General features: G+C 46.0%; 1 protein-coding gene across 5 annotated transcripts in view; it reads right to left on the reverse strand.

Annotated features, from left to right (window-relative positions):
- The window catches only part of CUX1 (cut like homeobox 1), a 263,475-nt gene extending 240,589 nt beyond the window's left edge, over positions 1–22,886 (reverse strand). For all 5 annotated transcript variants that reach the window (XM_065647494.1, XM_065647491.1, XM_065647490.1 and 2 more), the window contains exon 1: positions 22,740–22,886. In XM_065647494.1, the coding sequence (XP_065503566.1) occupies positions 22,740–22,802 (63 nt within the window). In that variant the 5' untranslated portion in view covers positions 22,803–22,886. The remainder of the gene's footprint in view (positions 1–22,739) is intronic.
- Between the last annotated feature and the right edge of the window lie 1,711 nt (positions 22,887–24,597).

Here is a 24,597-nt window from a genome sequence, read left to right on the forward strand (position 1 = left end):
ACTGCCGCAGGACTGTGAAGGGGTCCAAGACGCCTCGTTTCTACTTAATCGATTAGCGGGCGTTAGCGCAGCGATAGTGTCCCTGTCCGCGCAGTTCAAACACATCATTATACATGATACACGAATTTTCTGGATCAAAGAAGAGGCAGGCAGAGCCCTCCTCTCCTGAGCTGGCTCTGTGCACTTTATAAATGTCTTTTCGCGGTCAAGTCGAGGGTAAAAGCTCCACCATGTGGGAGAAGCTCAGCACTAGCCCAGGTGGTGGTGGATCCACAAAGCATCGTCCTCACAGGTACCACCCAGCAGCACAACCACCAAAATATTCCAACCACCACCACCACCACCACACCTGGAGGAGGCTCCTGAGGCTCAAATGCCACCAACACCCCCGTGCCATTCGTAATTTAAACCGCGCTGTCACTGCAGTGCGTACCCACCTATCATTAATACCTGTCAGCTGGGAAAATGAGGTAGCTCAGAGTGCTTCCTATGCTTTTGTTTTGAGAAAGAGTAAGTTTTTCCAGGGCCATGAATAATACTTGGTGCTGTATGACTGAAAACAGTGAATAATCACAAAAAAAAGGAACTGTTCCGTGTGACAGTGAAGAGACAGCCTGCCAAAACAAATATATTACGGCTGCAAAGGAAAGTAATGTGTCTGTAATTTTAAACTCTGTCCACTTTAGTGGTTCAACAAGTTTTTATCTCGCCCAAACAACCAAAGCAGTAACGTACAGCAAAAAACTGCACAAACCAACCTGTAACGCGTATGTGTGTGGTGGTGAGAGCAACAGAAAATTCGAACAAAATGATACCCATGAAATTTCCTGATAAATCTACCTGCAAAGCCCAATACAGTTACGCTAAACAATCGGTATAATATTTCTAAGTAACTAAAAACAAAAAAAAAAGGAAAACTACCAAGTCTTTTATTCTCACGAGTAGTCACAGAATTCACCAGTAAGGCAACAATATTAGAAAACACCAACAAGGTTTCAGGATTGCATTTATACCAATAAAAGGGAAGAAGCATTAAGTATTATTCAGCATCAGATCAAACAATTTTAGAAGAAAATAACTGGGGAAAATATCTTCATTTCAGAATTTAAACATATTCAGTACAAGTTTTCTAAAAACAAGAGCCTAATCAGCATAGAGGGACCAGGGTTTCAGCAGTGACTACTGATTTTGCAGGTGCTTTTTAGTAGCCCTATTCGAGCAGCCACTCTATCAACTTGATTAAGCACGTGTGGGGGAAAAAAGGCAGCGCCGTCTGTCAGGGTGTGCGTTTAGGAGGCGTGAATTCTGAACAGGCCACCCAAAGCTGCCCAGATTCAGAGCGTTCACGACTGACACCACTGAAGGTCGAGCATCCTTCACCCTCGCTGCTCCCGCACACACACGGTACCGTCGGGCAGGGCCCAGCACGCTGGGTACCAAAAGCAACAAGACAGCAAAACACGGAATGGTAATTCCTGCACCAGGAGCTCCCCGCTCTGCTGGGGACACCTCGCACAATGAAATGGTGTGTTAGATCCCTTTGGTTTTAAAAACATGGATAAGAAAGATCTGGTGGACTGCACTCTGAAGGGCTCAGTGAGGAGGAAGGGATCCATGACCCTTCACTCCCCCTGCCACCCCCAAGCCCGAGCGCAAGGGACAGTCACCTCCTGCTCTGCCGCTGCGGTCTCAGCACCAGGGAAGCCCCTTCCTGGCACTTTGTGCCACCTCACGCCAGCTCGCTGGCCGTGCCACCGCTTCTCCCAGGCCAAGGCTGCACACCCAGGAGCATTCCTAGCCCAGAACAGGCAGGTGGAGATCCACCATCCTACCCTGAGACCTGTCTGGCCTGATCCAGACGCCGTCACCCGGACAGCACGCGGTGGCCACACGTACACCTTCTCGCTCCTCCACCACAGCCTGGGCTTCCAGGCTGCCAACACGTGGATGATCTGATCCAGTCGCCAATAAGCCAGGAAGAGTCGGTCAAACACGGCCAAGAGGCTGGCGGCTGAGAAGTCCCGCTCTGCACGTGGAGCTCGCGGAGACACCGAGGTTACCGGGCAGATCAAGACAGGTTCAGACTGTTTGGAGAAGCGTAGGAGAGTTTTCAACACCAACATGACAAGCTGGCCGGGTGCCACCAAGAGCAACGCTCACCAGGGAACCGCACAACACGGGAGAGCTCGGGGTGCCGAGGAGAGATGTCCCAGCCAGCCACCCACCGCACACAACCATCTCCAGAACATCCATCGGTGTCCCCGGCTGTTGGACACCCCGATACACCGAGCAGCAGCACACCAGCAGCCAGCTCCTCTATAGCGGTCCCTGGTGAGATGCCCATGTCCAAAACTGCCTCAAACAAGCCGTCCCTTTTAAAACCTCGTCCCTAGAGTCTGATCCAAGCTGCTGAGCAAGTTGGTTTTCAAGTATTTAAGATCCAGTCAAATGTTCGGCAGTCTGGGTGGGAAGGCGGTGGGGGGGGTTAAGGGATAAAAATCAGCCTCTGTCATCGCCACCGAGAGCCGACTCAGACCCATGCAGCCAGCTGGCACTAGCCAACCATATCTCCATTAATCTGAATTTATGCTAATTCTGTCACTCATCATCACCAGTCAGTCACTCCAAAACCAGCTCTCTGGGAAACACCCCAATAAAGCTCTATCCTTACTAAGGAAGAGTGAAGATAAATCTTAGGAATTACTTTTTCTTAAATAAGGCTGAAATAGAACTTAAGTTCTTGAAGCTGGTAAATAAGGACCGTTTGAATAAACACATCACACAAGCACCTGCGTTTTCAAAGACAAGCTATCTTTTCAAAACTTATTTAAATATTTTAAATGCCCATAAGCTAAGGCTCGTTTTAGCAAGTACATTTCTCCCAACCCATCTGTTAAAAGACGTGTCTACTCTTCGTGTCAAACCACCTCACCTGACGCCACCAGGATCGACGTTCATTTTGAGCTGGACTGGAGTCTAGTCAGCCAATGGCACAGCATCATCCACCTATGATTTAGGTGACTGTTTTCAAACTACAGATGATCCTTCAACTACAGCTTTTACAAAGTCACACTCGATTTTAGATTAACGTTCCCCTTTAATCTACACATACCTCCAGGGAGTTCATTCCCAAGGTATGAGCATCCCACCACACTCACTGTAAAACAGTTTTCCACAACATCCCACCTACCCTTAATATTTTCATTTGACCAACAAGGAACAGCTATGTACCACTTTACTCCTGGTGTGTTTACAAACGCGGTGGAACTATCCTACTCCAAAGCAACCACCAAACGGGCCAGGCCTCTCCTGCCCAACAGAAAGGTCTTCTGCCGCCTCACGGCAGAGCTGGTGGTGATGGATCTGGCTGGCAGCTTCATCAGAAGGGTAATTCCTTCCTGTTCGGTAAAACCTGAACTTCTCTGTATTAAAAATATGAATTAAGAATATTAACTGATGCATTAATGAAACTTATAGGAGAAAAAAGCCTGCAAAATATAAACCATTTACACACACAAAAACTAAGCAACTGTTTGGATAAAAAAATGCTAATACCTCCGTGCAAATGGGAGAGAAAGCATTCAGAGATGTATAAAGCTATTTTATGTCTCATCTCTGGAATTATCATTATGTCAGTATCTCCAGTGGAACTGAAATGAACTCATGAGATGTACAATGTATTGAAGTCACCAGCAATACTTCCTATAGCAGTGAAATATTCATTGCAGGTTTGACATCTAAATACTGACTTTGCACGGATCACACTTGGCTTGTCAGATGTCTGATGATCCCAGAACAAGGCAATATATCCATAATCATTCATTTCAGTGGTCCATAGGTTTTGGATTAAAAATACCAAGTACAAGGGCATATTTTATTTATACACTCAATGGCTACAGAGCATAATCTTGTCATTGTTCAAACTGCTTAATCTGTCTCAGCATTTAAAATTAAGTTGAAAAGAACCACTAGTGCTTTTAACTGTCCTTAAATTACATTAATTGAGTTGTTAAGCACTTTAACAACCTTATGAAGGAATTAAATCACTGCTCAAAAGTCAGTCTATATAATCCACACACAGAACAGCGCTGCCAATACCCCCAAACTGCAGAACCAGCATCTCCCATACGTGATCAAATCAGAAACAAACCCAAGCGGAGGCCACTTGTGCCATTTGCCCAGGCAATGGGCTATGTCAATATCAGCCTCTGTAACATCGATCGATTGTGTGCATGGAGAAATGCAGAAAGCATCAAAGTTTTGCTGTCGTGATCCTATTTACACCCTGTCCTGCTAGCAGGCCACTGATGCCATACACCTTTATACAACAGAAACCAATTCCCAACCTAGAAATTTCTGCTTGGCGAGATACCAACGGGCTGCAATAAGCACTGAAAACAAACTATCCAGCCTTTAGGCAGAGCTCACCGATACCTGCTTGGACTGTTACACTGGGCTAAAGCTTCCCTGCTTTGACTGCAAAGATGCCACTACCCGTGTCAGCAGCAATCCGAAACAAAGCCACTGTCAGCGACCACAATCTTCAGGTTTTTAGACCCATGAATTTCCTTCATGGGATCTGCTTTCTATACCCCATGTAACTGAAATATATAGGTGTGGTGGTCAAACAGCTCGACAGAAATATTCTTGTGCATTATAAATAAGCGTGCCTGTACCGACACGCAGAACATTTGAACTTGCACAGAACAGCCGCCTTTTGCTGACAAATTCTTATCGCAGCGACAGAAGCTGAACCAAAAACAGTCCAGACTGTTTTAAGAATAGCAATTATATATCCAGAGATACTTGATATACCGAGAAGAAACAATGGAATGAAATAAAGAAATTCAAAGTTTCGAGCCATCTGTATATATCCGTAGTGAGCGTATCGAACCATCTGTATTATATTCTTAGATCAGCTAAAGCAAACCACTGGCACCAGTGCCAAGTTTGGCAGCAGAAACGATTTGGACTGGCACCAACGAGAATGAGCTACCATGCCTTTTAGAATAAATTTTGTAGCAAACACCAAAAGGGTTGATCAACACAGATTATCACAGCTACAACAAGCCAACTAGTTTAAAAAACAGTATCTGCCATCCCACAGTATTTGATTTTATACTTGTATGATACATCCTACGCTAAAAAAAAAAAAAAAAGAAATTAAACTTCTCGCTATCCCTGTCCCACAGGGAAATGGCTTAAAACCACTCGAACAGGTTTTGTACAACAGTGCGAAGCACCTGCCCGTGGTGTCACCCAACCCGGTGCCTCCCGCCAGCTAACGCAGAAGTTGGGTGACATTCAAGCAGACCAAAGCACGCAGCGCACAGGTGACACGGACAATCACACCACTGGATCCTCAGTAGGGTTTTCTAAGACACACATAACTCTGGGAAGATCTCGCAGGCCTGGCTTCCTCCAGCTGAGACCCCCAACAGGCCAGCACTACCAAGGAACCTGCATTAGTTTACTTAATTTGTCTTCTCCAACTCCACCACCCTACAGCACCCTGTTTCTCCTGGGAAATTCCATCTACCCTTTGAAACGTAGCCTAAATTTCAAAGGCAAAAAAATGCCAAAATATCCTTGAGGATAAAGGTGGTGATGTAAAGAACACTGACTAACCCCAGTAATTTTATTTTCATATTTTTAAAAGGGCCCAAAAATAACTATTCGCCACCTTTTCCTCTGCTTGAGATTTTGAGAACAACCCGCCTACCAAAAAGTCTCATTCTCTTAGCGCTAAGATTTTGCATGGGTGGAACTCTTTAGCTAAAAGTGATGATAAATAACACCTCCTCAATCTTGCCATATCTAGAAACAGTTTACAAGAACATACAAAGTTGACTTGCAACGTTGAACTACAATTTCTCAACCCTCAGATGTCCACCTGAAGTTTGCCAGGTGAGACATCAAGATCAAGGTCCTACAACACAAAGTTCAACGGTCTCTTATCATTTTATCCTCTGTACCTTTGGGGTCATGAGAATACATAACTCCTTTATATGTTTCTCGCATACAGAATTATCAAATGTAATATATTACCACAAACAAACGTACCAATAGCTCATCCATCAAACAGCTCCGCAGGACCCTCTGCTTTACTGGGACGTACGAGATCATCCCCAAGTTGAAGGTACAAACCTCTGATACCAGATTTTATTTTATTTTTTTCAGTATTCACACAGCACTTAGGTGTTAAAGTAGCAACATTAAGCAGCATTTTTTCAAACTTTTGTACCGTTTATATACAAACTATGCTAATTGATAAAAACTGTCTAGAAATTCCAGAACTTGCCTGCACATTCTTCTCAACTGTAAACCTGCCATGCAAAGAAAAGGCCCCACGTACCCTCCATCAATAAAATGGGTAGAACATAATTTGTTTTTAAATTATGCATGTACTTGATGCAGCGCACCTTCTGAAGTCTCAAAGGTACCGAGAACAGCAGAATAATCCTCTTTCCCCATAAAACATATTTGCACTTTAAACTATACATATTGTTTAACTCTGTTAGGAATCCTATTATGAGAAACTTTTTATGAGTCTGCCAAAAAGGATGGTTACCAGAAGCATAATCACAGTAAGCAATAAAGGCTGACATAGAGTATATTTCTAAGCAATTATAGCAGGTGTTTTAAAGGCATAAAGCTACAGAGTTATAAATCCATTTGGAGTCACAGACATGGAAAAAGTAAAAGGCTACCAGGAGGTTCAAACCCTCACAGCAGCCAAATATTGTTCCTCTGACCCTGCAGAGCACAGCAGCTACAGAACAACTCCACTAGAACTTCAGCAAGTTGAAAGAATAGAATATTAAGCACTGAGGTACAGCTATCGTTAAAAAAATGAATGAAGAGCCTTTGAAGGAAGATGCAGCATATATATAATATGCTACAAAGTTCGGAAAAATATTATCACTTAAGGATTGCTAGATCTGTTTTAAAAATATGGTTGCTTTACAATTTCATTAAGCGAGGTTGCATGTAATATCTTAGACTGTATGAAGACATTTTTTAAAAAGAGGCTAATATGGGGAGTATCTATGAAAAGTACTACATGAAGGTAAAGTACTGTGGATGGGCAAGTCCTATTCAGACCTTACAAAAACTTGTACATGAAACGTATCCACAAGACATAATCAGTGGAGGAAATGCAGGGAGAGCTGGTTTGCCAATATAACGTGTAACTTTACAGAACAATTGCCAGTTATCAAAATCGCGTAAGCCAAGAAACAACACCAAACTATAAATCTGAGTATTCCACAGAACCCCCGAGCGTCCTGCCAAGCCCTCCTGCGTGTTCTCTCTCACACAGACAAAGGCCTCAAAGCCATGGGACATCTGCCAGGGAAACAAATGAAGTTAAAAAACCAGAAGAACATGAACATGTACTAACCTAAACTTGGGTGTTCTTTCTTCCCAATTCCTCCCCCAACACCTCCCCCTACAAAGACAACGTCTCGGTTTACCGTGCTCTTTTCCTTCTCCCAACCAGTCTTAACTCTTGGACCAATGTTTTAAAGTTTCCCTACCTTTGAAAAAATAATGCTCAGTTCTTAAATGTTTTGCCAGATCTGGACCACACCCTGCCCTCTCCCAAAATCTGGGTTGTTTGTCTCCTATTGCACATAATCAATTATAGCACTTTCACATTTGTATTTTGCATGGTGGGAGCTGATCCAGAAAGGAGATTGTGCTTGTGCGAGCTTGTGTGTTTACACAAACATACACACACTTACACACACCTTTATAAAATTGTCTTGTTTCCATAGGACTTCAGGGGATTTTCCTCAAACTGAGTCCTTCACTTCTAAGGAGATAACACTTGATAGACAAAAAGTAGCTGAAAATTTTCCACTTACCAGGTCACGCTGATCACTTAAAATACCAAGGGAAAACATAAAATCTCTGTCATTCTATCACCACAAGAACTGAGTACCAATCATAAGCTATAACGACAGAGAAACGCACGAAGGCACCCAGCAGATATCTGCAGTTCCACCGTGCATTTCTTATTCCCAGATTCAGTGTCAGACACCAACTCCGATGTTTGACAAAAAAGGGATCCGGCAGATTGCCCACCAGCCGTGGCGTGTGCTGCCAAGTGAGAAACACAAGCTTGGAAACAGTCTGGAGATCCCAGCCAGGCCAGCGGGGCTCGGAGCATCACACAGTGACGCGGCTGCGCCTGGTGGGAGAGGCTGCAGGGGACGGGGAAGTTATTGCACCAAATAACTCCGCAGGGCATGCAAAGGACCCGCTTTCGGTCCCCAGCAAGACAACTTAATCATTTAGGATTACCAAGGAATAACTGCAGTTTTCTTCCTTCCGATTTTTTTTTTTAACTGCAAAAATCCCCCTGACTACTTGAATCTTAATTTTCCAACATAGCTTTACTTTTCCACAAATGTTCTGTACTTAATTTTTCTTTATTAGATACTGCAAAGCAACACAGCAATCAGCTTTCAGCAGAACGAGGATCACTGTGGGTCTAGTTGACAACTTAGGACTCCTGCAACATTTAAAAACAAAGTTTACCTCCTACAAAATGCAAGAATTCTCTTGTTAATTTGTCTAGTAGCTAGCACAACAGTGTGAACACCACATGTAGACAAATACTCCATTTGTCTTCAGACAGTTTTTAGAAGACAGACATTTTATCAGCATATCTGTTAACACTTTCCTTCAGAAAACATGTTTCGCCTGCCAGCAAACAAACAACAAAATAGCGTGTCGTATCTGTAAAATGAGGGAGAGAAATAATCAGGATTAGCTTCAGAGTGCCGTAATGAAATAACAATAACCAAAAGCTGGAACACGTAGCTAACGTTTCAGCCCTGTGCTCGCAATCTTGCATTTACTTTTGTGACTCTGCAATACCTACGCACACGGTCCCATTACACGGAGATTCTCTCCAGTTCTGCTATTTAACAGTAACCAAAGCAATGTGATGGTTATGAACCGCAGTGGGACAGCTGGCGGAAAACCAGGCATCTCACACAGCCCGTGCTACAGGTACGTGATCCAAAAAAGCCAAGTCAGCTCCAAGCTGGGAAAGGAAACCGGAGCACAAAGCAGAGACTGTGCCACTTGTTCAAACCCTCCTCAAGTCAAGAAGCACCACTGCAACTGATTCACCCATTAATTTAAATTGCAAGAAAAACACCTGCAAAATTATGTTACCTTTCTGCTTAACTTTACACAGCAACTGCTAGGTAGGCTATTTCAAATTCAGGAGCGCAGGAGAAGAAATTTAACCAGCAAACACTATAGGTGAGCACTTTTGAGTGAGGCTTCCAAGATCCTTAAAATATTTTTAGTAAATTCCATAAATTGTAGCTCTAATTAAGGATTAAATTTGGAGACTAAACACCTCTTTATTCGAGGGCAGAGAGGCTTAAATCTTTTTGTATTAATGCCGAGCTATATCATCTGATATTTTTGCTATGACCAACCTATAAAACCTGTCAGCTTCACTCAGTTTACACAGGGCTCTAATTATGTTTAACTAGAATCTGAATGATCTAATTACTTAACATCTTATAGCACAAACTACTGAGGACATCTGGCTGAACAACTGGCAAAGGAGTCGGAGAAATAAAATGACTGTTTTGTACCCTGCTCGGGACCCCTGCAAACAGTTCTCCCACCAGACGGGCTCATTTTTCCATCCCACCTGAAATTTCTGCCAACTGAAAGCAGCCCCGCAAGAACAAATCATCCACCGGTTCAAAGAGAACAGTCAGGTGAAGAAAAACTCCGTGAATGCCACATGTAGGATGGTGGGACTTCGAAGAAGTTTTTCATTTGGCTTTGTTCTTCATGGGGTGAAAACCCAGGTTGTTCTCTTGCATTTCTGGGGGCTCCTTCTCCCACCATTCTTCAGAAATCAACAAACAGACAACGGCCACGAGCAGTAAAACTGATCAGTGCCAGCTGCAAGCTTCCACACCTGCAGGACTTGAAAGGTTTTAAAGCTCTTAGCCATGGTGATAATGCAAGTGAACAGATTTTAGCAAAACCATGGAAAACTCCAGTGGGGCACGGTGAAGTCATTCATAGTGAAAGCACTAAGGTTAAAGTGGAAATAAACGGCGGTATGAGCTGAAGGGTCTTTTTTGGCCATGAAGCACTTAAGTGGTTTCCATACCGTCAGTCGTGGTGGGAGCCTCTCCCCGGGACTGGCCATGGGCCAGGGCGATATCGCAGCACATACCTGAGGACTGGTCAAAGAAAACCCTGCCCGAAACACAGGGAGCTGCTGTCGTGACCCATGTTGTGCAGACATGCTCCCACTTTGATCTCTTTTCCTTGAAACCACAGTGCACTGTACCCAGCAGATTAACCTGACGTGGCCAAAGAAGAAATAAGACCTAAAGGTTCTGGTTAAAAACCCAGTTAAAGCTGCCATTTTCTGCCTTTACTTTTCCTTAACGAACAGATGGAAACCAGCAATAACCATCTGTGTAAAGCAGCAATAAAGCACAATAATTCCACAAAAATACACTAACAAGGTCGGTTAAGTGTTTCTCTAATTGTATATTGCCCATGACCTTTTTCAAAGATTTCAGATAAATACAAAACCCAAACAACTTGTGAAAGATCCTTTGGCACCTTCGACAGTGGCACAGTTCGATTCTGTATCCTGGGGAAATTCCAGTTTGGGAATAATATTCCACCTTCCCAGATCTCCCTGTTCTGATGAGGAATTTCTCCTCACTCCTGACCTGCCAGGTAGAACATCCAGCTGCCCCGCTCCACGCCGTAATTGATTCTCCCTGAACAAGCAGTAAAACTAAACCACTCCTGTACGTGCTATGCAGCAAATGTTTTGGAATCCTTCAAGATCAAAGCTGCTCTATTAATAAACTTATATTTTTATATTCCTTGCAGCTGAAAAATCCAATTAAAACATTACAGTGACCTTTTACCAGAGAAATAACTGCTGTCACTCCGAGGACAGAGTACCAGAAGACACCCTAAGCAGGGTTCCAGAAAAATGGGAGAGATACTGAAAGATACTATTACAGTTGTTTTACTGCAGTCACCGGGGTGGTAAAGCATGGCCTAATTCAATAGGAAGATCTGAGAGGCTTTTATTAGGTCTCCAAACTACTGTAACTGACAGTTAAACAAACAAAGTGTCAGGCCTTAAGTCAGCATTTAGTAAGTAAATTTATAATGAAGAGCTGACAATCAAGAAACCGTACAAAGAGGCTGCTGCCAACCTTCAACTTAAAAAAAAAATGGCTATAGAGTGAAAATTTCTTACCACTGAAATTAACTTCGCAATTTGTTGGTAGAATGGTTATAGCAAATAAATAGGGCGTAAAAAAGCTATGATATATGGCTGCATTTTGCCATGACATACCTAGAAGCGAACAAGATAGAGAGTAATGAATGACCCAAAACAATAGAAGCAGGTGTGTTTTTTCAAAGCAGGCATGCCTGCTAGCTCACCCGCTTCCATTTAATCTACCTGCACAAAAGTTTCTAAGTTCGCTTAGAAAATGAAAAATGACACATATAACCAATATTTCCTGATCTCAGGAGCTTCCACATCTGCTTACGAGGTCCAGAAGAAAGCCTCTAATTCTGAACGCCCACCCACCATCACGGTGGTACCAGAAGTTGCAAACCCACGAGACTGGAGACAGAACCACGGCTGGCACAGCAGCCGGGCACAGAAAACCCCTTTTCCAGCACTGGGAGGGACTGCGCTCAGTGACCAGGCTGCAGCTCCAAACTCACTTTTTAGCCCTTGCAGTGAAGTTAATTTTCAAAAAGATGGCATCTACAACAGCTCTGGGGCATAGTGACCACTTTCTAAGATCCTAAAAACAATCTGAATGACTAAGTTCCTCTCCTAATCCTAGTTAAAGTAGGTTTTCACAGTTCCAATTTTAGACTTCAAGTCCTATTTACGGGACAGAAAATCCCAGATAGTGACATTAATCAAGTTTTACTTAGCTTGGCACATTAAAGAACTAACTGTTCTCAGGATATGCCAGGACATCTCAGATGCTAACGGATTTTAATTTATTATCTAAAACAAGCTGATCACAGCACAGTGTGCGCACTCTTTTAATCGTTCATGCTGTATTTAACATAGCACCCCAAGAAAAAAGAAAAAAACAGAAACAAAAAACAACCACCACACCGTTGTCGTTTCACAAGTGGATGGCATGGAGCACAGCAAAGGGCTCAGAAAGACAGAAATGAGTATCAGAAGTCGCACAAAAATGCAGCTTTACAACACAACTTTCCAATCCTGGGACTGACCCAGGCTCTGCCTGCACACACATAAAAAGCCTGAAAATAGCTCCTCCTCGCGAGCATGGAGACAGCAAGCAGCGTTTTATACACCAAACCGGGCACATGGCTTTGTAAAGTGATTCCATTTGATTCCAGACCTGATCGAAAACAGGGAAATAATCCCCCATCCTGAAGGGGTTAAGGACCATCAGTAACACAGATGTACCCGCAGTCTGGTAGGATCAAGACCCGCACTAGAAAAGCTTTCATCGTTAGGAAACTACACAAGATGAATCCTCCCAGACCAATTCTTCGCTCCGTACTGTCTCCTTCACCACACACCTCACGCTTCCTGCAACCTGAGTTTACCCTACCATCACTTCAGAAAGGAGTGAAAAAGAGACATCCTGAGATCAAGCAGTAATTATGAGCACAAAGTATGTCAGGCTGAGACAATGGGCAGGGTGTTGCAAACAGCAGTGTACAGACGAGCTGAAGACACAATATTAGCAAGCTGCCCTTTTCCAACATCTGAAGAATTTCGATAGCAAGACTGCTTGCCAAAGAAAACATTCAGAAACCTATAAGCAGAAGAAAATTAGAGCCCCTGAAAGAGAGAGGACAGAGCTGGAAGGGAAAAGCAACCAGTGTATTCACAACTTTTATCCTTCATTTTTTAAATCTATCAAGCACTTCTTGCGCTCACATAAAAGAAACTAAGGTTACAATTGTGTAAGCAACTCTGTACAGAGGTCTCTCCACAGAAAATCAATTGCAAGACTACTGGCTCCTTGTTTTTAAATGTTTAATATTATCCCATCTCCACAAATAACATTAGAAAAGCAACTATGGTCATAGCAGATATACCAAACCGAAGTTGAGTACTATCAATATTAACAGGCCAAAGTTCCAACATAAAAACAGAGATGTAGTTTTCTGACAAAATTAACATATTTCAGATCATAGACAAAAAGGTACATTTTATTTATGCCTGAAAATGAAGCATACATCTTTAAGTGATAACACGATACAAATTTACTTTGACATGCATATGCAATAAAATGTGTAAATACCTAATAAAAATAAAAGGAAAAATAATTACAGACAAAACACACGTATAAATTTTATTGAGCCAATCTGACTGCATTTGTACTTCATGTCAATGCAACAACAAGAACAAGAATTAGGCTGATTAAAAATCTGAGATAAAGGAAGAGCCTGAGAAGTCACTAGATACAGAGGGGGCTGGTAGGGGGAGATACATCTCTACTCACAGCTTCTCCAGGAGCCAGGTCAGAAGAGGCAGCTCCTTCCCAGCCCGGCTCAGCCAGACTGCAACTACGCACGTGTTCAAAATTAAGCACACGCGATCATGCTTACTGGGTCAGGGCCTTTGTGTTGTGCTAAACAGGGATAAAGCTCATTCACCTTTGCCACATTCACGGAGCGGAGCCCAGCACCTCTCCAGCCCCGTGACCGTTCAGGAAGAAAACACCTGCGAAATGAGCCAGCGATCAATATTTCTGATGGCACAAGTAGACATCTAAATCATAACCTCTAACCCCGCTGACAGTCTTAGCAGGCTATCGACTACAAAACCTGAACAATTTGGGTAAAAGATGAAAGTCGCTGTAGGAAAAAGTTTCAAGCTACCCCATCATAGGCCTTTGGTGAATAAAGAATTTCATCCTTTAGACACGACTCTAACCCCTTACATTGAAGCTGCACTGAACACATCCCTCTCCTTCACCATCCAGGGGCTCGCATGCTGCATTCACAGACCCTACAACCACCCCAGCAGGTTGGAGATCCTCTATCAACCTGAGGCTGGATGGTCTTTCCAAAACAGGGACCTGCTTCAAACCGACGGCTGCAGCTGGCTGAGGATTGCAATTTCCAATGATGCAACCACAAACTGTTGAGTATTAAATTCAACATTTATGTCACTGGGCGCCTATAATGTAAATTTTAAGCAGCCTTCAACGTACAGAGAAATCCGAAGGGAAACTTGATAAATTGCATGTCTTGCCTTCAAACAGTATACCAAAGAACATGGAGGTATGTTGTAAAATAAGAGTGTGTGTATGTATGAATAACTCCAGATTATAACTCTATAACCATTTTCAGGAAACATTTTCTCCCAGTGATTTGGCACCAATCATCAAGAATATTCTTTCAGGACACCCAGCTACTCAGTTCTTTTTTCACATTCATTTCTATAGACATTGCTGCCAGCAACAAGCCTGAAAAGTACCTACAAATCAACAGCGGTATAACCTCTGTTTAATCCACTGAAAAAGAAAGCTAACAAAGGTGCAGAAAATGTAACAACTAAGCCTTATTTATCCACAACACAGAACTAGGCAGTAGCAAAAAGGGACCCTAAGTGCTAACTCACAATCTTGTACCTCTGAGTGCTCCCGAAGAGGGGTCAGGGGCACTATCGGTGTTTCCCAGGTGGAGAAGGAAGCTGGCACAGGCCGAGCAGACCCACGGCAGAGCTGAGAACACACACACACAAACTGCCAACGGCAAGACCCAAACCTCCAACTCGGTTCGGAGTCGCTACTACTCAGTAACTATCGCCCAAACTGAATCCAAACCAATTAAAGGCTTTGTACATCAGTACCAGTCCCCATAAGCATTGCTGCCCAAAGCCTTCAGCGTACAGATTTGTGATGGGCTGATGTATGCCAGCTGGAGCTTACCATTCTGCTTAGAGAAATCTTTTGTTTTCCTGAAAATAATGGATCAGTAACACCATGCAAGCTCAAATACCCAGCAGAGGTACCAGAGAGAAGGAGGAGTTAGGCTTAATCCATTAAACTTCTATGCATCTGAAGCACTACCTTTTAGCTTTGCAGTTTAGTTTTTATAGGAATAAGCCAGGGCGTTTCCATGCAAAACATACGGCCTTTTTGCATCTAAGATACGTCTAGTCTGAGTCTTCGTTAAAAAAAAAAAAGTCAAAAGCTATTAAATTGAACTCATTTCTTAAAAAAACACACAACAAAAATGCTTCTACTATTCATAATAACTTAAAATACCATCCAAGTGGTTACAAAGCTATGTAAGCCTAACAGAGAAATAAGCCCTGTTTATCACAGGGCAACATTAAAAATGTGTCAGTGTAATGTGGTGTCACACCATCACCCTGGTATCTCATGTGCAAATCCTCCAAGGATGCTTCCACAAGATCAGCTTGGTGGTAAACCCCAGGCTATCCTTTTATACGACCAGCGAGTGCAGGTGAGCTGGGTTTGATTGCAACCCTACAGCCAGGCATTTGTTGGGAGACCCTCCATAGTCCCCAGCTGCGCCGCTGAATATTTATATAAATTCTAAAATAAGCTCTCTTCCCAACTGCACCGCAATAAGAGTTCCATTTCCAAGTCCTGGGCTTAAGCTCACTCTTTAACTCCTTCCTTTCTTCACCACTTCCCTCTATCCCATCCAGTCCTTTAAACAGCATCATTTCCTCCCCTCCACGTGTTTTTATTTTTACTTCCCTGCCACATTTCTGTCCTCGGCTTGTCACGTGTGAGCCGCAGACCGAAGCCAGCATTCCTCAGCAAGGAAAGATCTCTACAGCATCAGCAGTGAGCTGGTCTCACCCGCACACCCCAGGGCTCTCCTGACCGTCCGCTGAACACAATGGAATTAGGGGTCTGCCTCCACTCCAAAATTAGCTCAGCCATTTACCAATACTTTGGCCTAAAATGTCATACCCTCCACAGAAACCTTGCGCTGGCACTTCCAGATGCTGTTACGTCCAGGCTCACCTGTTCTGTAAGGTACATTTCCACACAGCAAAGACAGGAACAAGAGGATCTGCTCGGCTCTGATGTGCGAACCCCTCTGAAAACGCCTGAGACAGCCACGGCCTACACACCCTTACATGCCTTAAGAAGCTCACAGCCAGAAACACAAAGATAGGGGGGAATTTAAAGCATATAAACACAGCAGCTAAAACAATTTTGTGCATCTGCTTTTGAGCTTTTCAAAGAACGGGCAATCTTTACCTCTGTGTTCCCCAGAGCAGATCGCTGTGGGTCCCTGAGCCTGACCAGGGCCTCCTCCCTGCACCCCGTGAAACGCCGGCACAACTCAGCCCTCGCAGAAACTTCCTTATCACCCCCAACTGTCGGCAAAGGCATTAAATTACTGCAGGGCGAGGAAGCGAGCGGATTGCCAGCGAGGCAAAAAGCTGTGAGACAACATCAGCCTGAAAGGCTCCAACTTCAAACCTCCGTCTGCTGTAACATCCGGGCAGAGCCGTCGGGCCACCTCCCGGCTTACTCCCCTTCGTACCAAGAAATAACGTTTATTCACGCCAAATCCTTAACTCTGCTAAGACACAGAAGTGACCAAGTAAGAGCACAGTAAGAGCTGTTGTATCGTGCAGTAGCCAGAGCACAGCCAGAGGACCGCGGTGGATCTAGTGCGAATTCTTCCCTGCCTACTCTTTCCCAGAAATCAAGTGCTGTTGGACAACGGGGCAGACCACTGCTACATCCAACGAGTGCACACTCCGTGTTTAAACTCCTATAAAAACTTAACAGTTAACATTCAGTTCTCTCGCTGGATTTCCATGCTCTTCACAACCCAGGCAATGTAATATACTGTATTTCCTTCAATATAACTAACAATAAAAGCAAAAATTACTAACTTATTTGCCTTGACAAATCAGAGACAACAAGAATAAGCTCAGAACGTGTTATGTCACAAAATGAGTAAGATTTACCTTATCTTTATGAATTTAAGGACATTAATTATTCTGATTGTCAGCTCTAAGTTTCTCTCAACCTTCCTAGTAAATTCAACACCACACCCACAATCCTGTGTGTGGGCAATCGTGTACAAACCTCGTCACCCCAGACTCCTTGTCTTCTGCTAACTACCCTGTTCCAGCTTTCTCCCTCCTGGTTTCGCACCTTCCTCCCTCCTCCTTCATGCAATGCTGGAACATTGTCACTGTATTCTCAATCCAGAAGACAAAGTCTTTTCAACACCTTGCCCATAAAGTATATGGGAAACAAGATAGCACAAAGATAAGCAAAGAAGAAAATGTAAAGAACACGTGCAAGAGAAACCTGAATATACAAGATGGAAACTTATTACCCAGCCTACATATAAATGGATTGCAAGTCAATGAGCACTGACTCCTTGGCATCTTAAAAAATACTAAGCATCCATCCATATTATCTGTTCTCTATCCAATAAACAAACTGCCTTTATTTTCAGCCGCAGGGTGATCAAACTGAAACTTTGGACTATGCATTTTTTCTACATGCACTTTTTGCATTACAAATCAGCTTGCAAATAAAGAATAATTGTTCATTGGAATTTCAGACTGTATCTAATTTCTCCCATAGTAAATGTTTCACCCAGTACTTATTTGGTATTATTATACACAGACAAGTGGTGCAATCTTTTTTCAAAAAAAATCCCAACCTTTACCATATTCCAAATCCTCCCTGCTGCATTTCTCAATACATTATCCAACTAACCACAAACTTGGCATAAGAGCAGAGTGATCGAAACACACACTAATTCTGCCACGTTTCCAATGGGCACTATTTCATCTGGGGAACAGCAAAGAAGGCTAGAAAAGCTTTCAGAAATTTCTTCCCAAGGAACGGGACTCAAGGAAGAGGATTCAAGGAACCCCGTCAAAGCCAAATTCTCAAGCCAGAAGTACACCAAGGGCCTGCCTTCTACTATGTCGTGTGTGTTAGATGTCCGGGGACACTATCCTGACCACCACAAAAAGTCTTCCTGCGGCAGGGAAGCATCAACAGCTACCAGAGCATCCCGGCAGCACTGCTTGGCTTTTAGAATACATCCCTCTATTGCATCTTCTTGAAAACCTACCAAAGCTGCTTTCACTACACACCTCCTATCAGGTGGAAGTGGGCAGAAACATATTTACAGTAGCTAGAGACTCTTTTCTCGATACACATTTAACTACCTTTGTAAGTAGAAAAGCGCTGTCTGCTTCTAGGACAGAGGCTACAAGTTCTACAGTGCCCTGCATGGATAAACAAAATTAAACACTCAGACGTGATCGCTAATTCCACTTCTGATGAAGCATGTTAACTCCTTCACTTAAAGCAAATCAGCTTGTGCTCTGATGCAATCAGATCCAACCAAGAGATGCCAAGAACTCCACCTGTTTCTAATTAAATAATAGAAGTGCTTCAGTATTTAAGAGCTACTCATTACTACTTAGTTTTTCCAGATTTTGTTACAAATTTTATAACGTTGTAAGATCAGTGGTTTACGTTAAACAATTAGTCACAGCATGCATAGAACTAATACCCCATCCTTACTTTAATCATATATGATGCAATATCAGGATGAGTTTTTAAAAAACAGAAACACGCGAGCAAGACTTGGGTTTAGTTTTTCATTCCCCAGCTCACTAGTACCAAGTTATGCCATTCTGCTCAAAAGCAATAAGAAACTGTACTTTTCACCAGCATAGGTGCCTGTCCTAAAAAGCTATGATGACATTTTGAGACTTGCGTTTATGGTCAAAATACTTCAACACATAGTTCATTTGGTTTTCAAATGTTATCAACTTCTTCCATTCATCCTGTAGATTCAACTTAGATCCGAGATCCAAGCCAGGCTAACACAGCTGGTCACAGAGATACAGCAGGACCAACTGTCTCCTCTGATATAGATGTACACACACACATTCAGAAATATTAAGCAAAACCTTAACGAGGACGGCACGCCGTACCCACGGGAACACAACGCTCCTTTTCCTGTTCTCCAGTACAGGGTTGTTTTTATGGTGAAGGTGATGCTGACATCAAGAACTACAAACTTGAAACAGGACCCCGCAACAGCAGGTAACCTTCACGCTGCTGTACGTCAGCCTGATTCGGATCACAAAACTGCTTCCAAACAGGAGATGCAGTTTTAACTCGAGGGCAACAGCATTTCTCCAGTGATTTAATTTGCATCTATTGCCACAGTAGTCACCATTTGCAAGGATCGGTGTTCTCTGCACACTGCAATTCCCTTGCCATCAGTTATCAAACGTGAGTCCGTGTTCAACCACACGGCAAAACGATGCAGAAACACCACGCTAATTCCACCGTTTCTTTAGGAAATAAAACTAACCTTTACCAGAGAATAGGGTTAAGCACTCAGCTGCGTGACGCCTTTCAGGTACAGTCTCAAGTCAAGAGCTACGTTTGATACCGGTAGGAAACTGCCATTTTTGCATCTCGTATTCCATTTGTGAACAGACCTTTTTGTTCTTTAATCCAAGCTCTGAATTATTTAATCCTGCCTCCAACCCTTGAAATCTCTCCTCCTATAAACAAGAGGTTACTTAGTGAAAGGAAATAAATAATGAAAAGAAGCGGACCCTAAAGTGTTCCTGGATCTGTTTTAATTAATATTGACACAATCTTGAGAAACCTGCTGCTTAATATGACAAGGCGGGTGGAAGCCCATCAACAGTTAAACATCGTCTTGTCGCAGCAGAGGAAGTTGCGAGCAGACGGGGCGCACGTCGCTGCCGCCGCGACACAGGACCGCGCGGTCCCAGCGCCTCGCGACTTTCTCATGCAGGAAAGCAAGGGGCTCAAAGTCATCGAGATGCAGAGCTGCGAGGGCTGGAGTTTACGGGGCGCAGGTGGAACTGCGCTAAGCGTAAATCCTTCAGGCTTTAGTCCTGGAGTAACGGAAGTGCAGGCAAAAGCGTTTTTATTTTCTGTAATTCCCCGCTCGCAATACGTTAGTACAGACGAATGGCAGGGGAGGGAGGAAGCCATGGACAGATCTGTAAGACTGAACTTCATACTCAGTAACCATAGTTTCTATAGCGTATTGCTTCATCTGCAAGTGGGAGTATATATTACACTACCTCTTCATGCGGATGGGTGGATTAAAAAAAAAAATACAAAGCTAATTTGAAACAAATTAACTATTCTGCATATGGATGCAGGTAGTCTCTACCTCTCCAGTCACTCCAGGACTCTGCACAGACCGCGTACAACATTAATAAACTTCGCACCGCAGAGATATCGCTAGGCGAACCTGCCAAGAGGCGAACAACCTCAGTCCGCAACACGTACAAATGATCACAAGTCCTCAAAACCAGGTAATGAATATTGTGCAAACAACTTTAAGCTAGCGTTACCAGAGTGCTTCAAAGGAGAACCTACAAGCTGTTCAAGTCAGACTGTCGCACTTAGTCTGCAAAAACGAGATTAAGGTTTGCACAGTGATACTCCACAACAGGTTTTACGGTATGCACAGAAATTAAATTATTATAAAAGTGAGCTATTTTTTTACTAAAAACAGAATAGAATGATCTATCAAAATGCCATTTGGCTGCGTTCATTACATTTTAGAATTTAATTTACATGATAGATACTTTAGCATAATATGTTTTAATCAATAAGCATTTCTGAAGGCTTTATTTTTATAGGAAATATTTAGACTTCTTCACTGTCAAATGTAACGCCACATCAGTGAAGTTAGGAGAGTTTATTTTCCTACACTAAGCAAGTACAACCACACATACACAGAGGCAAAAGCAAAACTCCGCAATTAAAGATGTCAGACCTTGTTTAACTACATCTTAATTTAATCCATTTTATTTTATACAATCCTACATCTGGATCTCATTTTCTGTATTCCTGTAGGTATTCTGGGTCACTATTAAGAACCCTTTCAAGTTATCAAAGTTCAGCCAAGCCTACCTTAATCCAAAGCCTTTAAAAGAAACAATAAAAAACTGGAGCAGGGCGGGGGGGGGGAGGTGGGGAAGAAAGAAAAGCCTAAACCAAAACGCTACTTTACCCCACCTCCTAATGCACCTGAAAGTCAGAAGGGACCAGCCTCCTACTACAGATCCTACGCAGCACTTCCCGTTTCGGGGGTTGCTGGGGTGTTTTCTTCAGCATCGCTCCCGCCGGCTCAGCCCCTCCAAGCCCCGCCGAGGGGAGGGCGGCGGGTCCCGCTCCCCCCGGCCCCCCTCACCTCCGGCGGGGCTGCGGCTCTGCCCAGCATCAACGCACCATGTTCCGGCTGCCGCGGGGCTCCGGCCCGGCACCGCCGAGCCCTCCTCGGAGGGGACCAGGGTGGGCAGCCGGCGGCTTTGGAGCCAATTTATTTAAACGGGAGGCAGCGGAGGGTTCGGAGAGGCAGGGCAGCGCTCTCCTGCACCAATCAACTGGGAGAAACACGCATGTTGCAATCCCATTCAGCGGCGGGAGCAGCACCAGTTCAGCGTTTGACAACCTCTCTTCTCCCCCCCTCCCGCCCCCCCCCACCTCAACCCGCCTTGGCCTTATCTATACCCCAGCAATTATATTAAACAGTGGATCTGCAATTTCCTCAGGGCACGCACCCAAAGGGTGAATGGAAACTGGTTTGCGAGGACTTTCCCTCGGAGGAAACAAGACTTGCAGGCTGTTATGAGCCAGCACAGTCAAGCATCAATATTCCCCTCATCTGTCAGATCCTGGACAGCAGGAGAGGCTGGAGAGCCGGTGAATTATGTAAGCGTGCCCTCCCGCCGCCGGGCGGGACTCCCCCGCGCCCCGCACCGGCCCCCGCGGGAGCCACCCCGGCCGGCGCTGCCCCCGCACACGCGTTCCCCGCCCGGGGCCGGGCGAGGCCGGGCGCTCGCCCCCTTCCCGCCCCGCGGGACCCCGCCGCCGCTCCATCCCTCGCCGACGGCAGCTCCCCCTCCGCTCCCCGCCCCGGGGCGCGGTGCCAGCCCGGCCGCGGCGCTCGCAGGGCGGCGGGAGCGCGGCGGGCCGGAGCCCCCTGCCCGGCGGCGGCGGAGAGGCGGGGGGCCGGCACCCCGCGGCGAGGCGAGGCGGCGGCGGCCGGGCAGCGGCGGGGAAGCGTCCGCCTGGCCGGCACCACAGCGCCCCCAGCCCCCGCCGCTCCGCGCCTGCACGCCGAGCCCGGCCGGCTCCCTGCGCCCCCACACAAAGTCCCAGCACTCGGTAAACTTTCCCCGGCTCCCGGCGAGAAAAAAAGCGGCGGCAGGAAGGGGGAAGGCAACGGGGGAGGGAGGCAGGCAGGCGGCGGAGAGCAGCGGCCGCCGGGCAGCCCCGCCGCCGCCCTGGCCGCCCCGCACGGCCCCGGCCGGCGGGGGGGAACGGGAAGCGGGGAAGAGAGCAGCCCGGGACGGAGCGGGCGAAGCGGCGACGGCCCCGGCAGCGCCGGCTCCGGCGCCATCTTGGGCTGATCGATGAATTGAACAAAGAGGATCAATTTCCGATGGGGCCGGTGATCAATGGCGGGGGGGGGCGGGCGGAGGGAGCGGAGCGCCGCGGCCGGGCGGAGCGGGGGGTTCCCTTTAGGCGGCGCGGGCCGGCAGCGGGAGGAGGAGGAGGGGGAGGCCGGGCCCGAGGGAAGGCGGAGAAGGGAAGGAGGGGAGCGGGGGGGGGGGGTCCGGCGGCGCGGCCCGGCCGGTGCGGCGAGCGGGAGAGCCTGACCTGCAGCTGCTGTAAATCAAAGCGCTTCCAATATTGAAACATCGATCCCACATTGGCCGCCATCTTGAGACATATTGAGACAGAGTGAGCGGCTGATAGAGAGAGAGAGAGAGAGAGAGAGAGGGGCTGGAGTTCAGGAGCCGGGAGGGAGGGGGAGGGAGGGAGGGAGGGAGGGGGGAGGAGGAGGGGCGGGGGGGCAAGGGGGAGGGAGGCGGGCGGGAAGCGCCCAAATCCCGGCCTGGAACCCGCGCCCGCCCGGAACACGGACTCAGCCCGCGCGCTCACAGGGCGGGCGCGCCCCGCAAACCCCCCCCCCCCCCCCCCCATACATACAGAGCGAGTGCGGGCCCGGGGGGACACGGAGGGGGCAGCGGGGCGCTGCGGGGTACGGCCGAGGGGGGGGCAATGCGGGGGGGGGGGGGGTCTGCGGGGCAATGCGGGGTGCAGACGCGGGGTTCACCCCGCGTCTGCACCCCGCATTGCCCCGCAGAGCCCCCCCCCCCCCCCCGCGGGTGCGGGGGTTAATGGCAGAGAAAGCGTCGTGCGCGGCGAATGGTTCCCCGACACGCAGGGGAGGTTGATGCCCTGTCGGGGAGCCTGCGGGCTAAAATTAGATAAGTGGAGAGAGTTTAGGGGAAACAACAATGAAAAAGGCAAAAAAAAAAAAAAGTACATTCGAGGCAGCCTGATTCACTGTGTCCGGGGCGGTACGAATTCGGCTTTAAAAGGGATTTATTTAAATGTAGACGGGCACTTAAGTCATGGGGCTGGTGCCGCTGACCGCTGCCTTGGAGGGGACAAGTCGGGTGAGGGCTGGAAAATCAGATCCCAGCCCCGTGCAGGATATCCATAGAAACGGAGATTAAAAGGATGAAATAACTTATTTTGTTCTAAACAATAACGTTACTATAAATATGAACATTTTCCTTGTTCTCTTCCTGAAAAGCACAGGACCTTTTACCAGGCTCATCTCTTAACAAAACAACCCAGTGTACACAAACAGTCTGCAAATGTGTTCCCCCCCCAAGAAACCATTAGAAACCATTCCTCATTTCCTTACTGGGAAATGGGCAAAAACACGGTCTGTACCTGTCCCCTTCTAAACCAATAAGCTGCACGGTATTTTTCCAAATACAGCTACTTTCACTGTTTTGCACTTCATCTGTAAAAGGAAAATATATCTTCCTCTGGGTAACTGAGCGATTGTAGATTTTTTCTCAAATTGTATTTGATCATCAAGTGAATTTAGTGCTCACTCAAGTCAGTGGGCTGACTACTTGAAAATGGCTCTATCTTTTGAGAGGTTACAGCAGAGACAGCGGCAGAGCAATTGCTACAGATTATTTCCCAATCCGCTGCCGTCCTCGTTTGGAGGAGCACCATTATTTCAGCCTCCATTTCCACTTTTCGCTGAGGCTGCTGCTTACAAAGATACTAATTGCGATGGCGGGTTTTATGTTAATGGATTCCACGTAATGATCAGCCCGACAACTAGAGACCTTCAAAATTGTTAGTTGGCTGTACTGGGAATACAACTAATGGCGTTCGGTTATGAGAGTGTCGGGCGTCTACCTGGTGAACGAGGCCGAGGTTGGAACCCGAGCGCCGTGGCACACGCGGCCGTCGTGGGGCTGCACCCGGAGGCGCCTTTTGAGGAGGAAACCCCTTTTCCTCCAGAAGTGCCGTGTTTCGAGGGAGGGCGGCTCTTCGTTGGGACGGCGGCTGCGTGTCTGCGGCCGGGATGCCGTTTGGGAGGTGTGGGGTGCCCGGCCGGGGTCCCCCCGGCTCCAGCGAGAGGGTGTCGGGTGCTGCCGAGCACCAGCCGGCTGCAGGGATGGAGCCTCCAAATTCTGACTAA

Source organism: Caloenas nicobarica, chromosome 17 (genome assembly GCF_036013445.1).
Source record: "Caloenas nicobarica isolate bCalNic1 chromosome 17, bCalNic1.hap1, whole genome shotgun sequence".
In the NCBI taxonomy this organism is placed as follows: domain Eukaryota; kingdom Metazoa; phylum Chordata; class Aves; order Columbiformes; family Columbidae; genus Caloenas; species Caloenas nicobarica.